Source organism: Magallana gigas, chromosome 5 (assembly GCF_963853765.1).
Source record: "Magallana gigas chromosome 5, xbMagGiga1.1, whole genome shotgun sequence".
Classification (NCBI taxonomy): domain Eukaryota; kingdom Metazoa; phylum Mollusca; class Bivalvia; order Ostreida; family Ostreidae; genus Magallana; species Magallana gigas.
In genome coordinates, this window is record NC_088857.1 from 35,203,048 (window position 1) to 35,226,637 (window position 23,590).

General features: G+C 33.8%; 1 protein-coding gene across 1 annotated transcript; it reads right to left on the reverse strand.

Annotated features, from left to right (window-relative positions):
- Window positions 1-2,743: 2,743 nt before the first annotated feature.
- Window positions 2,744-14,446, reverse strand: LOC105344070 (Na(+)/citrate cotransporter). Its single transcript, XM_020073620.3, has 14 exons — window positions 14,246-14,446; window positions 13,195-13,344; window positions 8,233-8,348; window positions 7,972-8,108; window positions 7,723-7,798; window positions 7,089-7,313; window positions 6,353-6,484; window positions 5,254-5,340; window positions 4,796-4,900; window positions 4,279-4,376; window positions 4,016-4,146; window positions 3,629-3,790; window positions 3,360-3,497; window positions 2,744-3,108 (listed from the first exon to the last, which is right to left on the reverse strand). Exons 1-14 carry the CDS (start codon window positions 14,354-14,356, stop codon window positions 2,956-2,958), a joined length of 1,821 nt encoding a protein of 606 aa, XP_019929179.3. The 5' UTR covers window positions 14,357-14,446; the 3' UTR covers window positions 2,744-2,955.
- Window positions 14,447-23,590: the final 9,144 nt, after the last annotated feature.

The following is a 23,590-nucleotide window of genomic DNA, read 5'->3' on the forward strand; positions in this document are numbered from 1 at the left end:
TTATCCTTACTGTAAACAAAGAGAAAGACGGTTAGAAAATGAAAACTTTGAAGAACTAACTTATGATTCTCGAACAAATTTGTGCAAATAAGATGTTAAGTGGTTCAGAGCAATTTTAAATTGTAAGGAGAAAGGCACAAGAGACTAAGCGTGATATAAAGATGGGGTTTATCTATAAACTGTGTGTGTTTAATATTGACGTCATGTTTTGAACGTTACCGTGCGCCGTGGTGACAAAACATGTTGTTTTTAAAAAGGGGTAACAAAAATACCGTTTCATCAAATGGACTAAAACTTCGCATATCAATAACATAAGTGTTGGTGCACAGATTAATCTGTTAAGTATGACTTTCATGAAAAATATATGATATATAGCCACATTGTCTTCGTATATTTTGATTGACCCTCGTACTTTCCTCGTTTATTCAATACACACCGAACCCGATAACAAAACAGAACATTAAAAAAATGGAATATAAAAAATTAATTTTCTCGAAAATATGTCAACCAGACGCTATGAAAGTGTAAACTTGATCTGTAGTTTGACATTTTGAAGCTGTTCAGCTAATTTCATATTATTCCACAAACGCATAAAGAAAATAAAGTGTGGAAACTGAAGTGGGACAGACAGACGGACGGACGGACGGACAGACGGACGGACTGACGGACGCAGAGGAAAGCTAAAGTCCCCTCCGGTAAAACCGGTAGGGGACTAATAACATGCTTTTTTAAAGAAAACTACTGTGCAATCTATAGAATTCACTATGGCTCAATTTTTGTGGCATTCATGGGTAGCCCTTACCCAAATTCCCCAAGAACACAAATTATTGCCTGACATCATGACGTCAGGCATATCTAAGGTTTAAAAGTTGCAATCTCCGAAACAGTGCAGACAATAGGACAAACAATATCATTAAATTTCACAAAAAAGATTAACCAATGCATGTTTAAGATGTCAGCATTTACATTCACAATTGATGAAAATGTTATATGTCATGTAATAACAACTGCGAGCAAGAGTTTTCAAGTAAAAGGGACCTTCACCATGCAGTGCACGTGTGTAATCCTGATTTAAAAATAGATCAGCATTCCACTAAATTTTAACGGGGGAGGGGGTCATCACAACAAGTTGTAACATATTGTCTATTACGGTACAATGTAAGTAATAATTGGTGTTGGATTATCATTATTACAAGAGAGTCATCAGTTTGGATTTAAATCAAATATATTTTTATACAGCTGGAATGATTACTGCAGGAACTAAATCCCCGAAGCGGGGTGTGACCCGATTTTCGTTCAGCTGTGCGATTTCATTAATCTTGAAAAGGGGTCATAACTCCCGTGTCTTACTAAATTTAACAATTATTAATCAGGTGTGTTTCTTTATTTGTTAGATTTCTTCAAAAACATCCGATCCAAAGTATAATACATGTATGTAGCTGTTAAAAAAAATTTATCTGACCCCCTCCCCATGGATCTTCTGCCAATGGATGAGTTCATTCGTTGCGTGAACGGTAATAGCAGGATTTTGCGCCATAATGTCTCATTCATACTCTTTGCGCACCGATTAGTTGACGAGTCGATCATGCGAATACCCCAGAGCACACCATATGTTTACATCACAGGCACGTAGCATCGGGGGTTGGGGTGAAGGGGGCTGCTTCCCCCTCCCCACTTTTTTGGCAGCTGGCACTTTTCTCAACTTTATATGATAAATGGAAATATCATGGATTGCTCCCCCCTCCACTTTTGAAGCGGCATGCAATAAATGAAACTGCAAATAAGGAATTCTAATTGAATTGAAGTTACAGTTGGGTTTTTTCATGAATTTGAGAATTCATCCTTTTTAAATCGCTTATCAAGATGATTTTGATGAAGCTGCTCACACACATTCAAAAACAATGCGTGTTTGTATACCCTTTCATATTTCATATGGTTGGAAATTTTTAAAATTGCCTTTCAGCATAGGCGTCAGAACCGGGGGAGGGGGGGGGGACTGCTACTTTTTTTGCTAAGTTAAACCTAACCATTAGGCACATTGTTTCGGAAGTATAGGATTTCCCCCCCCCCCCCCCCTCACGGATAAGGATTTTCATGACAAAAGAAAGATTATTTACTCTCCAGCTTTCTAGCTTACATGCACTTATGGTTTGAACATATTTTATTGTATATATAATATACAAAGGGTTCGAACACAAGTTCTTGCAACTTACTAGGTTCTCACCTGCACTTATATGATATGTGTACATTCCTAAAAAAAAAATTGAATCAATAGAATAAATGAATTTCAAGTGATATATATGTACATGTTCTATATCGAAGAAAAGACTGACATTTCGCCTTAAATTTGCACGTTCCATTTATAAATTTATGATCAGCAGCGAAAATTAAAATTCATTTCTAATAAGATAGCCTAATTGATACATGCATGCTTTCATTGAATAATTTTGTTTAGTCAGGCAAGCTTTTTGGAAAGCTATTACTTGTGAAAGATAAAGTTTTCCTACTGAAACTGAACACCGACGCATCAACGAAATTAAAACCCCACAAATAAGCAAAACTCCCACAATCCACGATAATTGGCCCTCACAAAATGAAATGATTTCACAATATTCAAAATTTGAAAATCGCTTGTTATTTGTTATTTTTAGAATTCAAATTTTTTCTCTGTTACTTAATTAAAATAAATTATTTTTATTAAACATTCCTACAATAAAACAGTATTCCACAAAACTCAAACTTGAAGTCAGAAAATATCATGCAGTTGTTATGTTTAATTCAAATATTATTTTTTTTATAATAAAGCTATATAAAAATTTATATATATGTACATTGTAATATGCTTAATGTATATAATCGCTACATAAACATATTCTAATAAAAAGTCATCTTTATTATTCAGTCTTTAAAAAGTTTATAATACATGGAAAAGTTCGAATGCATTCATTCCCTTTGCTACATGTTAATCATATTGCTTGTCGTGTTGAGTTCTGTGCGGTTAAATCCCGACGGCAGAACGCTTAGTTTGAAGTAGGCCTCTCCCCACAGGTTTGTTGCCAGTGCCAGGACCCCAATACAAATAAAATTCAACGGAAAACCAGCCAACGCCTGAAAGGAAGAGGAAATACATCAGTACAAGGGGTGTTACAATTTTGATCACAGTCATACATTTTAATCATAGAGGTGTAAATGATAACAAGGCATAAAATTCACCAAATAATTTTAAAACGTAATGAAAATGAAAACATTATTTCATTCTTATATCACACCAGCTTTATAGGGATTGTCGCGGTATATTGTCGTTCTAACTCACTAAGGAACTAAATTTGAAGATTTATAATTAAAAAATTACTGCATACCATATCTTTTACTGACAAATGACCCGTTGCAAAAACAATGGCGTTGGGAGGTGTCGCTACCGGAAGCATGAAGGCAAAGGAAGCGGCTATCACACAAGGAAACATCAGATACAACGGATTCAAATTCAGTCTGAGGGCCTAGAACAGAAAATTGAGCATCTGTTTATATTTAAAAGAGTAAACGTATCGATGTACAAGTAAATCTCACTGTTAAGGAAATGAAACCTCTTATATGAAATGCTTATTTGCTTTCAATTTCATAAACTTACCAAGTTTGCGAGAATAGGAAGGATGAGTGTTGTAGTCGCCGAATTACTTGTGACCTCTGTTAGCATTGCTATAATCAATGTTAGTAGAAGATTCATGGCCCATGGGGGCATGCTACTAAACACCTCTAACTGCTCACCAATGAATGCTGATAATCCGGATTTCTGTGAAAAAAATATTTTTCTTCGATTTCTTTATCTGCCTCACTCTGCACAAATTAGTGTTTGTTGTTAAGATGGTACATGTACTGGTTTATATTTTTGATTTATTTAAAGATAACTTATTTGCCTTCCTTAGAGGTCACATCATTGCAAGAAATTAATTTTTAAATCATGAACTATTCATCATTTACGAAAAAAAACTTTTATTTAAGAAGACCTTTTCTTTACCTCACATGCATCAGCGAGGGCAAATCCTCCTCCAATCAACAACAAAACGCCCCATGGAAACTTCTTTTCGACTGTGGGCCAGTCTAAAATAGCGGGTACTGATTTGTGTGGTCGATTGTCTCCAGGAAAAGCTTAAAAACCGAATAAATTGAATAATAACATGCATCTTTAAGTTCCACAAAGCTATGCTCAATAGGGATTTTAAAAATACTTCTCGAATAATCGAATAAACTAAAACATAAATGTCTGAAAAAAAGACGTACGATTTTTCCTTCGAAAACAAAGAACTGCCGGACGTTCAGATGGAAAGGAAAATAATGATAGCACTATCAAAAGAGCTGCAGCGGAATCACCGACAAATCTAAATAAATCAAAGTACTGATAGTACTGAAAAGCGCTCACCCAGCTTCTGTATGTATATAACAAATATATGTATATAACAGTTCAGCTTCTGTATACGCACTGTATTTCCTCATCACTGCATGACAGTCCCTGCAATTATGTATGTAAGCCCCGTACATTAAATTCACAATAACCCGAACATTAGATTCACTACAGCCCGTGCAGTTATGTGCATAAACCCCCGAAACTGGTTCCCTTATTAGTTAAAATGATGTACATACTTCTGCTCATAGGGGGCGGTTATTCGATGCACCGGAAGTAGAAGTCTAACAACAATACAGTGGTGAGCTATGCTTAGCGCTTTAAAAACAACCGGTAGGTGAAAAGTTGAATTCCAACAAAATATAATGGTTAAAGTTAAATATTTTAAAACATTACCCAGGTTTGAAAAGAGCTCCCCATCCATCGATATAAGGTGGTTGCCGGAAAAACCACAAAATGACAAGAACGATGAAGTGGATCAAAACAACGATTTCTGGAAAACTGTAATTTTAATGATTTTTTTAACTGTAAATTTTTTAATATCAAACAGATTCACCGCCTTTTTTACATAGTCAGTACTTATTATGAATGTTTAATTTCATGTAATACATGACAGTACGCAGCTTAAACAATCAATTATAAATATATCATGATAGCGTCGTAAGAGATAAGAATCTCTTGCATCTAAAACACTTTCAAATGCAATCGGAACAATTACTTTATGAGTAGAATTTGGATTTACAATGAATGTTAAAAAATTGTGAATCAACCAACAAACTATAAACTATTATAAATTGAATATATACGGATACGTGTAGTTCATGTTTACAATGGCTGATCATATAAGTACTTACGACATAGATCCCAACTCGTCATAGGACTTGCGGATTGTAGCTTGCACTCTATCATTACTTTTATTGTGGCGCTTGCAAACTAATCCTCTAAAAGAAGAAAACGACCACTTTTACACACCTGGAAAGGGGTGTTTACAATTGTTAATTGGAGAAAGCATCTTAGTCTAGTGTAAATTGATAGTGATGTTCAAAAAATGTATACCAATCCTAGATAATGACGTACCATTAACAGATATGATTTACTTTATATTGTTTGGGTTTCCTGCCGTTATAACACATATCAGGTATTTTCGCGACTTAAGACTAATAAACTGTCTACCTCATGCTTCACCTAGCTGTCTGTGACAATGATTAACCCGATATACGTACGTTAACTATAAGTAATTAGATATCTTGAGGACCACAGAATGAGAAAAATATGCAAAAAAATGATATTCTTAGGCGACGCGTCGGTCATAAATCCTCATCTACTGAACACAAAAATAGATAAGCCTGGTTCATAACATCTTTTATAAAAATGACAGACTTGTTACTACAATCCGGGGGAAAAATCAAACGATTGGGCTACTCGTCTATGAAAACATTACCGTGAATAAATTGTGTTGCATTGCTTGTATGGTATCAAAAAGTGCTTCCTATGGTCAAAGAAGAAAGTAACAGATTTATAGTGTACATTTTGAAAGGGGGTATGCTGTATAGCTATTGGATATTCTGTAACGCTGAAAATGCATTGTATTTTGAGTAAAGGCTCAGTCACATCGTACCGGATAACTCCACCTCATTGAAAGATGTTCAATTTGTTAGTCATCCTTTGCATTTGTCCTCATCGTATTCGTTGAATTCGTTCATTGTCAGGTGTAACCCGGTTAAATCCGATAAAATGCTTGTGTATGTTTCAAAATTTTAACGGCAGTACCGTTCTTAGCAGTATTGTGTACAGAACTCGTATGTTTATGTGTACATAACATGTCTGTTTCCGATAAATTACACATAATTCATTACTACATATATTTTTAAAAAATGCATTTTATAAAAGAATATGATTCTGGATAATTTCCAGGCATGGAGATCTCCCAAAACGGCAGAAAAACAAGCAAACCTCCATCCCAGGAAATAGAAGGACAGCCACAGCCACGCTAACAGAACACAGATGATTGAACCTGGTAATGCAAACACCATCCAACTGGCGAAATTAACCCCGGAATTCTCCATTCCATATGCTTGGAAAATTCTGCATAAAATGAGAAAATGGTACCACATTTGCAGTTATATATTGGTATTAAAAAAGGGGAAATTTGTCTGGATACAAAAAAGTAATTTGATATTGTAAGAATTCGGATGTTGATCTATGGAAATTAGATGTTTTATTGATAATTTCCTTCAATTTTCTTAACACTAGGAGGAGATAAGTCCGACATTGACATTGTTACGATATATATTTCATTATTAATGTATGATTTATTCCCCGTGTTACGATTAAATTTTTCACAGATGTTCCATTTTTCCTTCTATTAATTCATGGTAGAGCATGTTGTATGTTGTTCAGAATGTACTTGTAATTATCAAAAACTGCATAATTATTTGTTCCTTGTTATGTAAATAACATATTATTAACCGTCTGTGAGCTAGATATTAACATTGGTTGTCCAAGGTACATGTATTTGAATTTGAACCTCATTAAATCCAGAAACATGTAGAAAGATACTGTATATGGCAAAAATAGTCATTATGCCTATTACCATTGAAATACACACAATATTATAATCAAAGTGATGCCAATTCTAAAAACAGACCTCAATGCATCAAGATTAGCTCCCTCCCACCCTACTACCTACTGGTCAGCTTGTCCCTGCATGATGAGGTTTGGGCCTGTTCCTGACAGTGACCCCGTGCCCCCAATGTTGGCAGCGTACGCCACACACAGGGACATTCCCTTACACATCCTGATGTAGCTCTCACTATTCTCCTCGCCGTCAAAGATATTCTCCATGTTGTTGGGTTTTGTGCTATTCTTGTCATTTGGTCGATTAATCTCGTCTTGTTTTGGCGCCTCTTCTTTCCTTTTTTATGGCAATACATATTGATAAGTGTAAAGTAGTACACAAAAGTTCAGTGAATTATACCAAATTAATTTGATGGAAACTGTAATATTTTGTTTGTAAATACATTTCTTTTTGTGTCACTGTAAATCACAAAAAACATTTGAGTGAAATTTGATTTAAAAAGGAACATATAAAGACTTGCAAAGTTCAATTCGTTTGTAAATATAATCGCTTACATTTACTAAATAGTTAATGCACACTTCACAGACCAACGAATAAAATAACAACAGTTAATGTAGCTATAAATAAATTAAAAAACTAATTGGATGCTACAAAATTAGTTAAACCTAATTTTTTTTTTTAAAGAATTATAAAAAAGTTTAAGGGCAAAGCAAATTCATATTTCGCTATAAAACAAACTACTCACTTATTCCCATTAACGGTGATTGTAACGTCAGTTGTTTTCACAACTCCATTAGTTGTCTCTGTCAATACTATCTCATCTAGTCAAAAAGAACGAAATTTCTTTAATGGTAAATATTTGACAATGTACTTCTACAGTCTGCAATTTAAATTCCTTACAAAAATTGATATTCCTTTCAAAAACAAGCGTAAGTGAAATACCATAACTGTTTATTAAGTGTCTGAATGTGTTCTTAAAAGGTTTTGTTTTTACCAGCATGTGAAGCTTTTTTAACAAGTTTGAATTCATCCAGAACCGCCCCCACAATTGGAATCATCATGGCGGTGGTCGCTGTGTTGCTCACCCACATAGACAGAAACCAAGTAGGTAACATAAAACCGAACATCAACCTATAAATGGAAAAATTAAAGATTGACTTTAAAGATTGATTTTCAATAGTAAATGTTACTGTAACATTCAGTTCACTATATTACCCTGTTAAAATATAATGTTACAGCTTGCGTGTATACGAACCATTTTGGTTCAGATCCAACCATAAGCAATGCTCGTAGAGCTATTCTTTTGTGTAGATTCCATTTCTCAACAGCTATGGCAATCATCAGTCCTCCAAGACCAAATATGGAAGATTCCTAAAACCCATACAGTTGATAACATCGGCAATTTTTTAGTCACCTACATGTATTTTAGTCGCATAATACACCTTTTTTAGGTAATTTAACCACTAGTATGCCTGATTTTAATTATTCAATAGCCCTAAAATTTAAATGTCCGGTGCTGCACGTTCGGACCATTACTAAAGTAACGAAATGGTAACCAGAAATGAAGCCAATCATACATTGCTGTCTCTCATCAAAAATACTGGTATGCTTCTTACCATTAATAACGACCTTTGTTCATAGGGTTTTTAAAGTCTTTTAAAAGCAAAGGGAAAGTCTTAATGCATTAGGATCAACAACAATCCATTTCGGATCATTTCATTGACAAACTCATTTAGTGAAATAATAAAACCAGTATACATATATGACTGTGAAGAGTTATCAACCATTTCTCAATAAAGAAAAACCCACCAAAATCTAGGTAGTCAATAAATGAAGAAACAAATTATACTACAAAACATTACATTTAAAATAATCGAAAATTAGCAGGACTTGTTGGTTAAACGGTGATCATTCTCAATGTTACCGATAACAATTTCCTTCAACGGAATAATTCACGTCAAATTACCATAATTACAAATCAAAATATCGTAAAACAATCCTTTAGCCTGTGACATCATATTTCCGTCAGAATATTACAAATGACAAATAACACGGATGATATCCCGTTCTCCATTTAAAGTTTCATTGACTGTGGTTCCTCGCAACGGCATAGATTTATAACTTTTAAAGGGACAAATAGTCGCCTTGTCTCAAAGTTTCGGGTTTGATAAAAAAAAAACCGCAAAAAGCTGAATTCAGAAGACGCAGTGATCAATGCCAAAACATTTTTTTAAAAATTAAAATTTATAGGTCTAGATACCATAATTGCAATCCTTTCTCTGCACATTAGAGGAAACCAGATGTATTACCGCGCTTAGATTATGCAATGCTTGTTCAAAAAACGACAGGTACCGATTTACGACATCGATCCATTTAAAACATGATATATCTTATATTTTATGTCCGATTCAAATCATTCTTATGAACATACATGTATATCGAGTAACTTCACTGTTTAAAGCTATTTTTTGTTTTATCTATAATTTTTTTATTTAAATGAACCGGAATCCCATTACTACGAAAGCCGAGAAGGATCATTCGATATTCGAGATTCAAAATACGAGATTCGAAATACGAGATTCAAGATTCGAAATTCGAGATTCAATATCTAAATTAACCAATCAAATCATGGATCGGAATCCTGTATCCTAGCAACATCAAACTGTTCTAAATAAAGATCATTCGTACATGCTCTTTCCTACAAATAAATGTCTTAATAGCTCTTATATAGTGACTATAAAATGGTTAAATTAACATCGATGAATTAACCCCACACAGAATAAACAATTAAATTTGTGATAACACGGTTGGCTTTGCGAATCTCAGAGGTTTTGTTTGCCCTGTATGTATTTTCCCCCGAACAATTTTAACCGGAAGTATATTCGCCTTAACTGTGTAAAAATCGGCTCGCGAAGAAAGATCTGTTTAATCTAAATAATTAAAACTGAGTGTGGTTTTAGCTATGAAACGGAATTCAATGAAATAATCGACATGTCAAAATATAGGTTATGATAAAGTTTTAAACCATAGAAGATATAATGATTTACAACCTCAACGACAACAATCCAGATAGGAATAGTGTATTGTAGGGTATGGCAATGCCATTGTCGATATGAGAGAGACAGAGAGAGACAGAGAAAGAAAGAGAGAGTTTTGTACTGTCAAATTCAATTTTGCTTTAGAATTTGAAATTGATTTGATTTGACACAAGCATATATAGACAATAATTAAGCCTCTAAAAGGAGAAAAGAGAGGAGGTAGCTAGGGTAGGGCAGACCAACTAGCAAGCTTTAATTTTAACGATGTTAGCGCAGCTGTGATTTACATCCCCTCTCTCTCTCTCTCTCTCTCGTTCTCTCGTTCTCTCTCTCTCTCTCTCTCTCTCTCTCTCTCTCTCTCTCTCTCTCTCTCTCTCTCTCTCTCTCTCTCTCTCTCTCTCTCTCTCTCTCTCTCTCTCTCTCTCACCACCTAGCATTTCCTTTTCCGTAAGGGGGTTTGGGGTGTTCGTGATGTCTTACATTAACTAGCGAAAATGATAAAAAAAAAAACCATGAAAATTTCTTTAAATTGTGTTCGGATGTTGTATTCGATAATCTGTTTTCAGTATATACTTTTCAAGGGGGGGGGGGCTATATAGTCCTAATTAATTTGTCAGTTATTCTGCCCCCACTTTGTTTTCTCTTCGTTTTCCAGGCTTTTTTTTAATTGGCTCGGCAAATTATTATATAACTTTCTGTGTAGCTCCTTAACGATGCACTGTAGATAAATTATGAGTAGTTTTACTTTTGATAAACAGGTACATATCCGTACTTGATTTTTAATTTGACTCTTATAATCGGATTTAATTTTCCAAAAAAATATAGGGTAGGAAAGAGTAGACGGGACTTTTTTGCGCATATCCTACTGTACCATTCATTCAACACAGGTATTAGCACTCATCGAGTTCGACTTGCTTTCCTTTTTTGATCCACTGGATTTAAAGCTATTAATTTTTGAAAATATTTTGAATTTATGGCCAGATTAAATATATATTAGAGCTGCGCTGGTGCATCTATGTACCCAAATGGACTAAAATATAACCAAATGAATCTATACATTTTGACAAAATTAGTTTTAAACGTACGACTCATTTTTCGGGTATGATTTATATGTAATTATTGTCAATTTTGGTGCGGGGAAGGGGGGGGGGGGGGGGGGGTAGGAAACTACAGAGAATCTTAACTTGGCTGTGATACATATGCTTGTCTATACCTCTTATTTATTCTTGTTGATATATCAATGAATGAATTATAACAAAATACAACAATTAATTTTGAAATATTCATGTACAATCAAATTTTTAAAAAGTTTTACTGTTCTCTGCACAAGAAATCGGCAATGTGAACAAATTGGCACCATATCATCCCTATCTTTAATTGTAGAGAGTAGGTATCCTTCTATATTGAAAACAATTCCAAAGGTAAGACTCATTAAAAAAAAAATACGTTGTTTACTGAGGAAAAGGAAAAAAAATTGTATTAATTAATAATTCCGTATGATGTGATAATATCTCAATGATTTGTTTATAATCATAGTACTAGTGTATGACTGTATGCATACATAAAAAAAGATAAGTAATGCTTATATTTATTTGTGAAACCGGACTGATTATTTATATTTAGATTATTTTGATACATGTACTAATCTTCATGCGCGGATCTAGAAAGGAGGGGGTCAGGGGACCTGGACCCCCTCGTCGGGAAAATTGGAGCTTAATAAATTTACATAGTAAAATTATTTAAAATGGCCTAGGACCCCCCTACAGAAAAAAATTAGCTACGCTTATGAAGTTCTCTACCATAACCGAATTTTTACACAAAAGGGGTGAATAAACCCGGGGTTTAAACTATTACTGGTGGTGAAATACCCCAGGGTTCAAACACATCAGGTGGAAATGCACCAGGGCAAACAAAATCACTTAGATCCGCGAAGCACACTGCATTATTACTAGTCTACTTAGATATTCTGTGTAAAAGTAAATACGAATAATTATTAAGTTAGGTAGGGAGAAGTGAACATAGCATTTATTTGTATATAAGAGCATGTACGGATGATCTTTATTTAGAACAGTTTGATGTCGCTAGGATACATATTTTCAGATCCTTGATTTGATTGGTTAATTTAGATATTGAATCTCGAATTTCGAATCTCGGATCTCGTATTTCGAATCTCGTATTTTGAATCTCGAATCTCGAATGATCCTTCTCGGCTTTCGTACATTACATGTTTCCTGTATTTGCTTTAACCTTTAGGTCTACCTTAGATTGCCACGACCATCCAGCCCCTTTATGAACGGATCACAACACGTTAACAAAGTTAAATGAAATATGAAATTAATAAAGATCTGATATACTGAACACTAAAACTTTTCACAGCCATCATAGCTTCATGCTAAAAAAAAAATACATGTACATGTACAAGATAATACTTGTACTTTTGATCGTCAAAAATCTCACGTTTTGTAAAGGACAGTATTGCTATTCATCATACAATGTACATTTATCTATAGTTTCTAATATTTGTCAACATAGGTTGTGGGATGGTAGAAGTTTTTTTTTATTTTGAATTAAACCGACTATGAGTTACTAGAATTAATAAATTTGAGCAATGATATTTTCTATTTAACCATAAGCTTGTTTAAACAAAACAAAAATAGGACACGAGCTTATTCATGTTTCGAAAATTTTGAGCTGGCATTCAAAATTTGGTTCACTTTTACTCATTTTCTTGTCGATAATTTGAAACATTAAAAAAATTAAAAAAGCAAAAAAAACGGAAAATTTCGCTTGCATCATGACGATTTTCTATTAAAAAAAGAATGACGTATTTAATACATTTACAGCTATGGTAGTAGCTACAATGTAGCATGAAAAGAGTCTTGACATGATTTAAGGAACTCTGGATAAAAAATCAACTAATTTGCAAAATAAATGTAAAGTTATCATACGCTGGTATTTTTATTTTATTTATTCAAAGAAATTTAAAAAAAAAAAAAAAAAAAACTCCGACACACAAGAATTGCTGATCAGAAGAGTACATACATGTAACGTGTATTACGGTCTTCACTAGCTCAATAGTAAAATTGGGGGGTGGGTAATTTTTCTATAGCAACTAGTTGCATTAATTACATGTATATCATATAATTATAAAATGTGTTTATGTTATCGGTTTTGTAAACCTTTATATAGTTGCTGCTCAATTCGGATGCTTTCATCACACCCAACAAAGGAAATACGAGGACCGGAAGCAGCGCCGTCGCCGCTAGAGGGAGCGCTTCTGTCACCCAGTACACAGCCATAAGTAGTAGTCCATAAGCACATTTTCCCTCCTGAAATTAGAGAAACTTATATCAATAAAAGTGTAAGAGCATAGCATTTCTTTAACTTTCTCCTTTTAGAACATCTTTATTCCCTGAATAAACATGTTTTAATTGAGCCTTTGACCATGAATCTTAAATACATTCATCAATCAACCGTTGCCCATTTTTTGTATGTCAATGGCACCGTTGCTGGGGTATGTATTTACATCACCCACTTGTTGTAACTCTGACAGCACTTTAAAAAAAGGTCAGACACACATTTTTGAAGACCCTGGTTTGAGCTAATGTTAAAAAAAAAAATCGCGATTTTTTTCTTCAAAATATTGTATTGTTTTAAGAATGAATTATTTTTTCATTATTCAGTATAAAATCACATTAACTTTATTACTACTGAGATATCTTGTTTGTTGAATAAGTTGTACAGCGTTTTTTAAAGGAGTTCAAGAGATAATTACACCAAAAACTACCCCCCCCCCCCCCCATTATAATTTTTGATGAATTCTTGTATAGTGTGATAGTAAAAACGAAATAACAGTTACGATAGTTCATTATCCAACAGAAGTACGTTAATAACTTTTATGACATAAGACTTTATTATGCATTACTTAAGAAACAGCCCTATCTAATTAGTAGAGTTTACACAATCCCAACTATTTTGAAATTTCTGTAGAGAACATTTATACACACCTGCACTTGCTGTTGATTTCTACTCGACCACGATACAATTTTAAATAAAATGTTACGACAGCGCTCTAAAGGGCAACGGAAAGGTTGTTGGTTTTTTTTATTCATGCATCAAAATAAGACAAGCAAGAAATTACAAAGCAATACAAAAAACAAAGGTTGCGTCTGAATGAGATCTGAATTTCCCAAGACTCCTATAAATTACAGGGAATTTATTTCCACTCACCGTTGTATTCCATGACAGCGGTACCACAATTAGTATTAATGGTGTAATCAACACGATGAGAGTTTTGTAGACTGCTAACAAATCCCGCAGTGTGTTTCTGAGGGATGACATTATGATGTCAACAACACAAGGTAAATCTTTCTCTTTTTTTCGTATCGCTGTGCCATGGGCTGTCAAGTATGCACTTAACCAGTTTATGAGAGCTTCAGTACAATTTAGATTTACCTACATATACTGCAACCTGGATCAGGAAGACGCCAACTTTCTTGGCTATTAACTTCATTTATGGTTTTATATATTTTATATCATTTTATAAGCATCTATAGATAACTATTGGTGGGAAAGAAATATTGCACATATTTTCACCATATCAAATAAATACTACATGCAGTATCAATTTTTTGTCGCTAGCACATGTACACATGACAATCGGAAAAAAATAACCTTCGGAGACCAATATGATTATTTGTTTTTGTTTGAGGAACGAATTAGACAGAAATCGATTTCGACTTAGTGTAATAACGAATAATTTGTCCGGAAATATTAGGTATTAATTTGAATACCTTTTTGAGACTCATGGTTCTTTAAAACCGGTGTCTTAGCAAGGCAATATGAAGAAATGCATAGGTGTTACATTGTAAATACCAAATTAGGAAGACACATACAGCGAATAAGTTCAAATTCTAGGAAATGTTTTATTAAAGTAAAATCAAACTTAAGTTCATACAATAATGTATTTGTAGATCTTATGTGTCAAATATCAAATAGCTGCAGCATATCAACTCTTTTTTTACACAGTGTTTTGTTATTTACTGAATTTATTTAAAGTATGAGGTGATTGGCCTCTTAAGTACATTCATTGGTAAATAAATTTTTTAGAAGTTCAAATTGATTAAGTAAATGAGACTAATCTTCATTAACTGTTCTTCGGATACTGTAATAACTCAATAAGAAGAGGGAAGCTGTTCACCCTTCAATTCAAAAAGCGTGCGATAGCTGCTTTACACGTTGCCTTGATACAGTTTGGATTGAGACTCGTATTCCTACAACGTATGTTTTAATATCAATATACAAGTTCTGACCAGCAAATCTAAGAAGGAGGTAGAGGACATCGGGTTCTACAACAAAGGAATTCAGCATCATCTTAACCCCACTTTTCGGCCCTTGATGGGGTTAAATAACCAATACAAACTGCCGTATACATGACGAACTGACTGTTATATCTTTTAAGAAATAGGTTGTGCTGAAATGAGGATTTTTTTTTTCAAAACAAGGAATGGTCTTAGAAGAGGTACAACATTGTACATGTAATATTTAAGTCTTTGCACAAAATATCCATATATTGAAAGTTTTTTTAAACTCCAACAGTGATCACACGTAATTTAAATTAAAAAAAAAAACTTGCAGGATTGTATATTTAGCCTTTCAGAAAACATGAACGATTTATAAAAAAGGTTTTTTTTTAATATACTTTTATGTTGAATACGTACTGAAATCTGATTGGTTTAGTGGCATTTTGTAATCCGTTTTATTACCTTCAGCGTTAGCAACACTTGGCAACGGGTAACACTATATAAATAGTGCCTGTTTGGGAGGGTAACAGTTGAAATTGACACCCCGAGAAAACCATTGTCAACCGACGCGAAGCGGAGGTTGACAATGGTTTTCGAGGGGTGTCAATTTCAACTGTTATCCTCCCAAACAGGCACTATTTATTTTGTTATACTGAATGTCTTTTTTAAATTTTTTAAGAAAATTTAACTGCTTTTATATAGGAATAACGTGAATTCTACAGCGAACCGTACGCGCATTTTTTTTCGCGCATGTAACATTTTTTAATGTTACCCGTTGCCAAGTGCGTTGCTAACGCTGAGGGTAATAGTAAATATTATTAACTGCGTCTTAACCAATCAGATTTCAGTATTTAACATGAAAGTATAACAATATATAAATAGTGCCTGTTTGGGAGGGTAACAGATGAAATTGACACCTCCGAAAAAACAATTGTCAACCTCCGCTTCGCGTCGGTTGACAATAGTTTTCGAGGGATGTCAATTTTAACTGGTACCCTCGAACAGGCACTATTTATTTAATTATACTGAATGCCTTAATTTACAAACAAAAACTTTACTGCTTTTATTTTATTTATTCGCATTATTGGAAATGCATAATCATAATTTATATATATATCTGACTTCTTTAGGAATAACGTGTGTTCTACGATGAACCGTAGGCGCATTATCTACGCGCATGTAATAATATATAAATAGTGCCTGTTTGGGAGGGTAACAGTTGAAATTGACACCCCGAGAAAACCATTGTCAACCGACGCGAAGCGGAGGTTGACAATGGTTTTCGAGGGGTGTCAATTTCAACTGTTATCCTCCCAAACAGGCACTATTTATTTTGTTATACTGAATGTCTTTTTTAAGATTTTTAAGAAAATTTTACTGCTTTTATATAGGAATAACGTGAATTCTACAGCGAACCGTACGCGCATAATTTTCGCGCATGTAACATTTTTTAATGTTACCCGTTGCCAAGTGCGTTGCTAACGCTGAGGGTAATAGTAAATATTATTAACTGCGTCTTAACCAATCAGATTTCAGTATTTAACATGAAAGTATAACAATTCGTTTTATTATACTTTCATGTTAAATACTGAAATCTGATTGGTTTAGACGCAGTTGATAATATATAAATAGTGCCTGTTTGGGAGGGTAACAGTTGAAATTGACATCCCGAGAAAACCATTGTCAACCGACGCGAAGCGGAGGTTGACAATGGTTTTCGAGGGGTGTCAATTTCAACTGTTATCCTCCCAAACAGGCACTATTTATTTTGTTATACTGAATGTCTTTTTTAAATTTTTAAGAAAACTTTACTGCTTTTATATAGGAATATCGTGAATTCTACAGCGAACCGTACGCGCATAATTTTCGCGCATGTAACATTTTTTAATGTTAGCCGTTGCCAAGTGCGTTGCTTACGCTGAGGGTAATATAAAATATTATTAACTGCGTCTTAACCAATCAGATTTCAGTATTTCACATGAAAGTATAACAATCAGTTCTATTACCCTCAGAGTTAGCAACACACTTGGCAACGGGTAACACAACGAATTGTTACATGCGCGTAAATTATGCGCGTACGGTTCGCCGTAGAATTCCCTTCATTTCTATATTAAAGCAGTAAATTTTTTTCTAAAATTAAGACATTCGGTATAATAAAATAAATAGTGCCTGTTTGTGAGGGTAACTGTTGAAATTGACACCCCTCAAAAACCATTGTCAACCTCCGCTTTGCGTCGGTTGACAATGGTTTTCTCGGGGTGTCAATTTCAACAGTTAGTCAGTTACCCTCACAAACAGGCACTATTTATATATTGGTACATTTACAGTGTATATATTTAATTTCAGTCTTGATGTTATGTTAATGCTTTTGTTTACTAAACCTGTTCTACATATTACATTGAAATACATATAATCCTTTAATGCCCATAAACCAACCAACTGAAATTAACTAACGATATTGCATCCGATACGGGTGTCCTGATTCAAGATAACCTTGGGACAAACATCAATAAAACATCAATAAATCTTTATTACATATACTCGCTTTATGACTCTTGTAGGAACAGTGGCCTGTTGGAGATTTTGACAGTAAACTGATGTACATTATGTTTACTGGACTCATTCACCACACGCTACATCGGAATATTTACAATTCGAATGTTGACCTAAGTTTATGTTTATTTTACAGGATCATATTTTTTCAACTGTTTAATGTTTATTCTTAATCCACTCGATTTATGTTTTGCTCACTTTCACCGAAGACCAACTTTTAGGGCTGATTGTTATTCATTGTGAAAAAGATGGCGGTGTAAAGCAGAATAATGACCCCCGTAGAATAATGACCTGGAGACATTTTCGACGAAGAATAATGACCCCCCCCCCCCCCCAGGGTATTATTTTACGTAGAGGAATGACACTTTACTCTGAAGAATAAGTGTCATTTTCATAAAAATTAGCACAGTCTACATGGTGAAAGATGAAGTAACCCCTGTAGAATGATGACCCCTTATAAATTTAAGTTTTTTCAGTATCATTTCTTGTTATTTGTGAAATGGTCTTTTCAATATTGTAACTTTTACTGCAGTTTACAGAAAGCAACAGAAAGTATCATTCATATTCAAATAAACTTAATGTGATAGATGGGGTACTGTAGATTCCTTATTTTACGCGAGTACTTAATTCCGCGATTCAACGGTTTTCAATCAAATCGCGAGAACATAAAATCGCGAATGCCGAAATTTTATCATAGTTTCATGTAGTTTACATATGTCTGAAAATTAAAAGCGATATTTTAAAATTCGCGTGACATGCTTCTCGCGATTTTACGCGGATATTTATTCCTCGCGTTTAATTAGGAATTTACAGTATATCTTATAAAATGAAAACCATTCTGTTACATCGAGATACTAGTACTGACGAATTGTACCGGGGAATAGTTCTCATCTTAACGAATTACATCTACATGTATCTCATTAGTACGAGTGACAACACATTAAAATTATTTCGAGATAATTATTGGCGATGAAATGTAGACTCTATATTGTTCATGAATCATTTCAGCTTAGTGGAAATGTCTTTATAAGGAACCACCTTTCATCAATTGCCTTAACTGATCAAATTAGCAGTACAGTATCAAAATATCTTGACAACTAAGTACAGTAGATCTTGCTAAAAAAAATCAAAATCTGGCAATTTTTATCCACATCTTTTTTTTTTTGGTAAATACCAAGCCCCTTTTGTTGTTGTACCTGTAAGAAGATTTTTCTCTATTCCTATATACCCCCCCCCCCCCAATTTCGTGGCCCAACTTTTCTCTAGGGAATCATGGTTTCATCAAACTTAAATCTGCATAACCTGTGCTTTCAAACTAAGTACTGAGTTTTGGACCGAAAACTTTCACAGAATATTTTTCAAGATTTTCTCTATATATTCCTATGTAGAAATTCAAACTGCCATCGCGGCCCCGCCCTACCGCTAGGGACTGTGATTTTGCAAACTTGAATTTACACTACCCGAGAATGCCTCTACAAAAGTTTAAGCTTTTCTGGCCAAATAGACTTTATAAAGAAGATTTTTAAAGATTTCCTCTATATATTCCTATGTAAAAATCTATCCCCCAATGTGGCCTCACCCTACCCCCAGGGACTTTTTTTTAAAACAAACTTAAATCTATACGATCTGGGGATGCTTCCACTCAAATTTGGGCTTTCCTGGCCTAATAGTTCTTGAGAAGAAGATTTTTAAAGATTTTCTCTATATTTAAAAATTTATCCCCATTCTGGCCCCGCCCTACCTCCAGGAACATGTACCATGATATGAACAAACTTGAATTTACATTAACTGAGGATGGTTACACGCCAATTTGAGCTTTCTTTGCCTAATAGTTTTTTAGAAGAAGATTTTCTCTATATATTCCTATGTAAAAATCTATCCCCCCCCCCCCCCATTGTGGCCCCACCATACCCTTAGGGACCATGATTTGAACAAACTTGAATCTACACTACCTGAGGATGCTTCCATTTTAATTTGAGCTTTTCTGGCCTATAAATTTTGAAAAGATTTTTAAAGATTTCCTCTATATATTCCTTTGTAAAACTTGATCCCCCAATTGTGGCCCCACCCTACCCCCGGGGACCATGATTTGAACAAACTTGAATCTACACTACCTGAGGATGCTTCCATTTTAATTTGAGCTTTTCTGGCCTGATAGTTTTCCAGAAGAAGATTTTTAAAGATGTTCTCTATATATTCCTATGTAAAACTTGATCCCCCAAGTGTGGCCCCACCCTACCCCCGGGGACCATGATTTGAACAAACTTGAATCTACACTACCTGAGGATGCTTCCATTTTAATTTGAACTTTTCTGGCCTGATAGCTTTTGAGAAGAAGATTTTTTAAAGATTTTCTCTATATATTCCTATGTAAAACTTGATCCCCGAATTGTGGCCCCACCCTACCCCCGGGGACCATAATTTGAACAAACTTGAATCTACACTACCTGAGGATGCTTCCACACAAGTTTAAGCTTTTCTTGGCAAACAGTTTTTGAGAAGAAGATTTTTGAAAAATACCAACAAATTTCAATAATTCTCAATTATCTCCCCTTTAAAGAGGACGTGGCCCTTCATTTGAACAAACTTAAATCCCCTTCACCTAGTGATGCTTTGTGCCAAATTTGGTTGAAATCTGCCCAGTTGTTCTGGAGAAGAAGAAGAAAATGTGAAAAGTTTACAACGACAACGCCGCCAACGACAACGCCGACGACAGACAACGGACAAATTTTGATCAGAAAAGCTCACTTGAGCTTTCAGCTCAGGTGAGCTAGCCTAATAATTATGTATTTTCAGTACTTTGATTTGTTTTTGCATTTATATTTAAGTGTTACTAGGTACGTCAAGTGTTTCAAGAAGACAAGGAAGAAGGAGGACGCATCTTCCAGCAAATCAAACACACGCAAAAAATCGTATGAGTACAAACAATTCCCCAGTTATAACATTTATTATGTTTCTTTAGACATTATCAAGTAAAATATAAAACATGTATCTTATTTTTTAGAAAGTATAACCTTATCCTTTTCGACTCTGAGCATTCTTTTTCTGACTCATGCGAAGAGAAAACATCTTATTTTTCCAACGTCTGCCTACTTCGTTAATACTCTTCGTGATTTGTTAATTGGAAAAATGACATTATGAAAAATGCTATTAGACTAAAAATTAATTTGTTTCTTTTGTTTTTCCATTTTTAACCAAATTTCAAATATGTTTCGATTGAACCTGTCAGTTGCAGCGCTCGTACATCGGTAAATCTAGCTGGCCTGGATGCAAAAGTACGATAACTCCTGATATGTGTACTGCCTTCGTGTCCTTTAAATTTTCTTTATCCCGAAATTCAAAATTTGTTTTTACAAATTGTAATTACCTTTTAAATATGATTGTGTTTCATAATGAAGTTTTCCTTTATATAGATTTTGTATAGAATATCAGCGCCGAGGTTTCGGACATACGTCATTGTATGCGTAATGTCCATCGGAACAACATTTTGTGTTTTATCGGGCTAATACATACGTACATGCTCTCTCTCTTCGATTTAGTAAGTGTTGTCGAAAAATTTTATTCTTTAGAAAAAGCTTTAAAAGACGAATGTGTCGCATTGCTAATAAAATGTAATAAATAACTAAAACAAGAAATTAGTGCGAGTTGGCGTCATATTTTGATTCTTTTTTTTTCAATACCAAAAAGGGGATCTGTGCCCAAAGAGTTCAATACTTCGGTTTTGAAACGCCCTTTCTATCTAGTATATGCAAAAAATAAACTAGCTTCCTGCAAAAAAAATAAGTTTTAACTCAAACACATTTAATGGTAGTCAATATAACTTTCAAATGGTTGATTGATTGATTGATTGATTGATTGATTGATTGATTGATTGATTGATTGATTGATAGTTCACCACGGGCCCTTGTCCTTCTGCTCTGACTTGTTTTTCTCTCTGTGTGTTTCTATATGGGACAGGAATATCCGAGTGTTAATGGCCACCTAGTCATTTGACATCGATCTAAAGATGCGTCGTTATGATTCATAAGTTTCTTATTTCACCTCGCCCAAGGTTTATTTTAAGTCACAATTGCCTAATAAATTATGAATATTGTTCAATTAAGTGTTGTCTCTATCCAAAAACGAAATAAACTTTTAATCAAATCACATTTCCCACCTTTGATTTTCGTCTTAAAATGTATGGAAAATTGACAGTTATATTAAATAATAAATGGGCCTATATAGAAAAACAATCACTGATTTTCCAGCTAATTTATTATTTAAATTAGGGTTTGCTGTGTATAAAATTGATGTTGTTGACAAAGTGAATTATTTCACTATGGTAATAAAGCTCAATACAGAGAATACATACGGGTAGGCAAAAAACCACAAATCCCCTCATCCATTAAACAGTTAAACACGATTTGAGCTCAACATTTTCAAATTTTATTTTTCTATTTTAAATGTCTTAATGGTTCATATGCATATTTCCAATGCATTGTCAGAATTTAGAAGTTAAATATCGACTTATAAGCAAGCTTCAAACTTTGGAATTCTTTGCTTTGTAAACAAAGTTCGAGTCTTGTTATTGTTAACATGTTGTTTAATTAGTATAACTTGCCTTCTTTTGTTGTTTATAATGTTTATACAAACACATTAAACACTGTGTCGGATAAGTATGCCTGTGCCAAGGTGGATTTTTTTGCGCTGCAGTTTTAAAAAATCTATCTAATTATACCAATTGATAGATCTTTGTCTAGAGAGTATATAATCACTATTCTTTTTAGTGTGTTTCACCTGACAGGTGATATACATTTATTTACCTTCAAACAATAATATCCCATAGGAAAATTATAATTCCCATAAAAGAAGTAACTTTCCTACAGTTAATATTGAAAATTTTCAAAAAATTCTATAGGAATTAAATTTCCTATAGGAGAAAAATATTTCCTGCAAGAATTTTATTTTTTATTTCCTTAGGGAAATTATTAATAAGATTTCCTACCCGATTTTAAAATCCTATTGGAATTTTGTTAAAATCTGAAGAATTTGAGTTTTCATAGGACATTCCTTTATTCTGGTAGGAAATTCCGAATATCCTGTAGGAAAATTGTTTTTCCTTAGGGAAACATTATTTTCTTGTAGGAATTTATTTTTACATGTAAATATTTCCCTGACAGGTGAGATACATTAATAACAAAGGTGGTTATAAACTCCTTAAGCAATGGTCTATCATATGTCATACATGTATCCTTAATTTTTCGATACATGCAGCTTAGTCGGGTGAAAAAATGCCAACGGTTATTTCTTTGCAATATTTGAAAACAGATATATATACATTGTAAGACTTGAGCTTTGTTCGCATTACAATGATTTCTGACATCTGCATCTCAATTGTAACTTGATTTCAAGCATTCAAATTTAGGTCAATTATTAAAATTAAACAAGTTTATCATTTTATACACAGCAATAAAAAAATAAAATTTTCAACTTAAATCGTAGGTCCCTTTAAAGGAAAAATGGGTTGAAACTAAAAATGCAATTCTTTTTCTGAATCTTCAAACATTAACAATTATAGTGATTTTCTAACTCAAATAGAATATCCCAGTGGACAACTTTGACAGCAAAAATAGTTTAACTATACGATCATAATTTTATAGTAAACACACTTATTGTTAAAAGGCCGTCCGTAAAAAAAAAAACTGTACCGGATAGTAATGAATTGATCGGGATTTTTTTT

Bases quoted from the DNA above. Each gene is read 5' to 3' on its own strand.
- LOC105344070 (XM_020073620.3), bottom strand. From the start codon at position 14,356: ATGTCATCCCTCAGAAACACACTGCGGGATTTGTTAGCAGTCTACAAA. The intron at 3,498-3,628 runs GTAAGTTTATGA...TTTCTGTTCTAG, and splicing joins TTCCTATTCTCGCAAACTTG to GCCCTCAGACTGAATTTGAA. The intron at 3,109-3,359 runs GTATGCAGTAAT...TCTTCCTTTCAG, and splicing joins ATTTGTCAGTAAAAGATATG to GCGTTGGCTGGTTTTCCGTT.